This window comes from Erpetoichthys calabaricus, chromosome 11 (genome assembly GCF_900747795.2).
Source record: "Erpetoichthys calabaricus chromosome 11, fErpCal1.3, whole genome shotgun sequence".
NCBI lineage: Eukaryota > Metazoa > Chordata > Cladistia > Polypteriformes > Polypteridae > Erpetoichthys > Erpetoichthys calabaricus.
In genome coordinates this window covers 105,433,330-105,438,329 of record NC_041404.2, presented here as the reverse complement: position 1 = coordinate 105,438,329, position 5,000 = coordinate 105,433,330, and the positions used below count along the sequence as shown (strand labels likewise).

General features: G+C 35.9%; 1 protein-coding gene across 1 annotated transcript in view; it reads left to right on the top strand.

Moving 5' to 3' along the window:
- The window catches only part of tbc1d25 (TBC1 domain family, member 25), a 99,256-nt gene that overhangs the window by 59,687 nt on the left and 34,569 nt on the right, over positions 1 to 5,000 (top strand). The window contains exons 5-6 of the mRNA XM_028813673.2: positions 3,052 to 3,240; positions 3,345 to 3,620. Of these exons, the coding sequence (XP_028669506.1) occupies positions 3,052 to 3,240; positions 3,345 to 3,620 (465 nt within the window). The remainder of the gene's footprint in view (positions 1 to 3,051; positions 3,241 to 3,344; positions 3,621 to 5,000) is intronic.

Sequence of the window (5,000 nt, the reverse complement as noted above, 5' to 3'; positions counted from 1 at the left end):
AGAAGCATCTCATGATGGGTAAATGCAAAAAGCTCTCTCAAGACCTTTGCAGCTTTGTTACAAAACATACTGATGGCATTGGTGACAGACGTATTTCTAAACTTCTGAATGTTACAGTGAGTATCGTTGGGGCCATAATCTGGAAGTGGAAAGAACATCATTTCACCATAAACAACCACGACCAGGTGCTCCTTGCAAGGTTTCTGACAGAGTTGTCAAAAGAATAATCAGAAGAGTTATCAAAGAGCCAAGGACAACTCGTAGAGAGCTTCGGAAAGACCTGGAATTAGCAGGTACAGTTGTTTCAAAGAAAACAATAAGTAATGCATTCAGCTACCATGGCCTCTATAACACTCACCGCGCAAGACTATACTACTGAGGAAAAAACATGTTGAAGCAAGGTTAAAGATTGCTGCACAACATTTGGACAAGCCAATGAAAAACTGGGAGAATATAGTTTGGTCAGTTGAGACCAAAATTGAACTTTTTGGATGTCATTGCACACACAATATTTTAAGGAGAATTGGCACTGCACATCACCCCAAAAACATCATGGTGTTGGGCTGTTTTTCAGCATATGGTATTGGCAGACTTCATGTAATTGAAGGAAGGATGAATGGAGAAATATACCAGGACTTTCTTGATAAGGATCTGCTGCCATCTACCAGGATGGTGAAGATGAAACAAGGGTGGACATTTCAGCAAGACAATAATCCCAAACACACAGCCAAGGAAACTCTCAGTTGGTTTCAGAGAAAGAAAATAAAGCTGTTAGAATGGCCCAGTCAATCAACCGACTTGAATCCAATTGAAAATCTATGGAAAGAACTGAAGATCAGAATTCATAGAAAAGGCCCCCGGAACCTTCAAGATTTGAAGACAGTTTGTGTGGAAGAATGGGCCAAAATCACACCTGAGCAATGTATGCAGCTAGTTTCTTCACATAGGGGGCATCCGGAAGCTGTCATTACCAACAAAGGCTTTTCTACTTAGTGTTAAATTTCAGTAAGCGTGTTCAATACTAATTCCTTATGTCATTCTACTTTATTCCACATAACTTAATTTATTGACTTAAAATATTTTTACTGAGAAAAACTTAGACGCGTTTAATACTTATTTTCCCCGCTGTATCTGCTTTGAAGAGATTGTGAATCTCCTCTAGCAAATGCTTGATAGATTTTAATGTAGTGGTGCTACTATGTAATGCTGAATCCATTGTCATGTTCCTGAATAAACCTTTTTTTTCATGAAGGGGTACACCCAATTGGCAACCATGTATTCAAAACTTCTTTCCATTTTCAAATGTTTCAAGATGTTCCATGAAAATGCACCAAATAACCCCATTTTAATGTTGCTACAAATATGTTTTGTTGACATCCAGCAGGATAAGTCCATTGACTTCTAGAGTGTTTTGCCACGTTGTGGTTCTCCCATCATGTAGGGTGTACAACAGCCAGAATTCATCAGTTAGGGCAGTGTTTTATTTGTTTACTTGTATGTATTCTTTAAAGTACTGCAGTTGAACCTCTTTCACTGACAAAATGGAACCAGAAGCTGTCAAATTCACTATGGCAGTTGTGCATTCCAGTACGTCTTTGTGTTTCTTGCCTGTTACACTATACACAAGTCCTGACTTCTCTGTGACACTGCTGTAGGTAAAAATGCTTTAGGAATGTTGTTCCTTCTGGAACATGGGCTGACAACATGGCAAAAAATAAAATATTACAACCAGATCTGTGAGTTCCAGTAAATCTAACTGTAATCTCCCATCACATATAAAGCCTAGAATGTTGTAAGATTGTAATATTCTTTGATTACATACCTGTAACACCTTTATACTATATTCTCTTTATTTAATTTTCTTAATGACAAAATATAAAAACATCAGTAGAAATAACTTTTTCTCAGGTGAGGAGGTCAGTGATATAAATTCCTGTAGCAGGAAATTCTTTAACTTCAATATTTACAGGAGGTTTGCTTTGCCAGTACTGACTTGCTCAGTTGTAAGTTAACAGTTACACAGGCCTACACCTCTTTGTTAATTAATTTATTTATTTATTTATTATTTAATTGGTAAAAATGTAGAGGAAAACAACAGCAGCATACCATGCACTTGATGACTCTATTAGTATTTAAAAGGTTTCTTTAATTTATAAATGCAGAGTACTGTGCATATAAAATACCTAAAGTAATGTAATATAAAACAGATGCTTAGAGAGGTTCCAATCAACTGTGGGTTTTTTTTTTTGTTTTGTTTTTTTTTTGTTTTTTTACATGCATGCACTTTCTTTTCCCATCTCCTCTTCTGTATTTAACAATCATTATTTCTTTCAGCAGAGTGATTTATATATAGATCTAGGTCAAACATAAATTTTCATTGAGAATAAGCCCAATACATTTTCATTAAATGATCCTTTTTTGGCAATCAAATTTTTAAAATTGAATTTTTTATTAGCTGATAGTGGCTAGAATCTGATCATTTGATTACTTTGAGACACATTTTCCAAATTACCTCAGCATTTAAACATAAGTAAAACTTACTAATCGAGCTGTACAAACCTCCATGTCAGCACATTAACTAAATATTACCAAATGAACCGAAAGGATAACTAGTAACATTTATTTTGTGGTTCTATAATGATCTGGATTTAAGAATCCAAAGAATTGCAAGAATTGGTTTAATACGCAAGTAAATACACTTTTAATAAATAAATGTTACTAAACAGTCATCACAGACACTCTCACAAAAGTGAGTTAATTATATTAAATCCAGGAATACAAAGCATACTCATGCACAATAAACCACAGTAGCACAGCTAAGCAAGCTTAAACATTATTTAAAAAGTAATATGCATAGACATAAATTGTAAAACTTTATAACTCACAAAAGCAAGTTCAAACAAATAAAGACCAGTAAGAAATTTGTAAACATACACAGTAATGTTACAAAGTGAGCTTGAACAAATTAAAACCAGGAAAAAAAACTTTTTCTATAGTTGCACACTGCCAATTTTAAAAAGATGTTTTTAACTGTACATTTTCTGTTTGTAGTTTGGTCGCACAATATCTCGAGTTCAACAAGCATTAAGCTGGTCATATGGAGAAGATGTGAAACCTTTTAAGCCACCGCTTACAGACTCAGAGTTCCACAGTTACCTTAATCATTTGGGACAGCTAAGCCGACCTGAAGATCTCCGCCTAAGAATATACCATGGTGGAGTAGAGCCATCTCTGCGAAAGGTCGGTCCTGCCCCAAAATAAAAATGTAATGAAAATGACATCGCATCACTCTGTAAATTTAAGTTTTTTTTTTTTTCTTTTATTGACTTTTGCTGTTGGTGTAGGTGGTGTGGCGCTACTTGCTAAATGTGTATCCAGATGGACTAACTGGTCAGCAACGTATGGACTACATGAAAAGGAAGACTCGAGAGTATGACCGGTTAAAAGGAGAATGGACCCAAAGGGCAACCCCAGAGGACTTGGAGTTCATCCGTGGGAATGTACTTAAAGATGTTCTAAGAACTGACAGAGCTCATGCTTACTATGCTGGCTCTGAAGACAGTCCGCATCTAACTTCCCTGACTGATTTGCTAACTACATATGCTATCACTCACCCCCAGGTATGTGCTGGAAAGGGAGTTTGGTCAAAAAAAGTCCATGTCCCTTTGCTGAAAAGATTTAATCAAAATGTTTATGATTTCTTTATTTTAGAGGTTCCAAACGTTGCATGAATTGTACATGAAAAAGATACTGTGTACACACACACACAACTGTCTCTGAGCAATATGTACAAATGTAATGTGATCTTTTTAATATTTAGAAATTATTGTTTATTAGTCATTTGCAATAAATGCTATTACAGGTAAATGTATACAGTGTAGAGGTCTAGATTTCATTTTGTATTAACTGTAATGTAGGTCTTGTGGTTTTTACAGTTCCATTGACATAAAAATTCTTATATTTAATACAATCGAAAACTTTAGTTTCATAGCTTTCTAGTGATGTAATGCTTTGTATGCTTATGTTTTTTTTAACTGAAAATATTTACATCATGCACATTTCCCTCCATTTACCAAGAGAGCACAACAGATATTGGCCTGCATGTTTTTGGTACTCATACCCTCTATCTCTTTTCTCATTTGATGGAGATGGAAAATGACTTACAGAAAAAAACATATCACAGTTAAGAAACAGACATCTACTTACTGAATCTGTATAATGCTAGACAGGAATTTACAAACTGAAGTTTAGCTTTTGAGTTTTTAAGCCTGTAGTTTTTTAGACGGAAATACTCCTAGGTATCCACACAAAATTGCACAGTAGCATTTTAGCAACCAAGATCATGGCATAATCAAAAGTAAAACATATTTTGTTAGTAAAACCACTGTGAAGAATGGCCAGGGCCCATGCCCGGCCGGGACGCCCTTTTGACACTTGGGCTGGGGGAATTGCCATGGGCTACACACTACTTCCCCTGGAACGCTTGATGGCAGCCCCCGTGGGTTGCATCGAGGCCACAGGCATGGGACTTCAGAGCTCAGCCTTGTTAGACTTCGTGGCCACCGACAGGAGGAGCTGCATGGCTTAACAAGACATGTCCCATACCTGAAGAAAATAAAATCCCTTTTGTCGTTATCCTTTTTGACGTGCCTCCAGTGTCGGTCTGTGTCAGGTTGGTGCCGATATAGCGCCTTTGTATTCCTGAAGACAGGCAAAAAGCAACTTCAATAATAAAATAAACATGAAGTGCAGAATTTACATTCACATATAAAGTTACACTTGCCGTAAAAAGAGTTCATCTCTTTTCTAGAATATTAATTATATCAGGCTAATAATGTGATTTCTCAGTTTTTTTATTTTTAATAACTTTGCAAAAACCTCAAGTAAACTTTTTTCACGTTGTCATTATGGGGTGTTGTGTGTAGAATTCTGAGGAAAATAATGAATTTAATTCATTTTGCAATAAGGCTGTAACATAACAAAATGTTGAAAAAGTGATG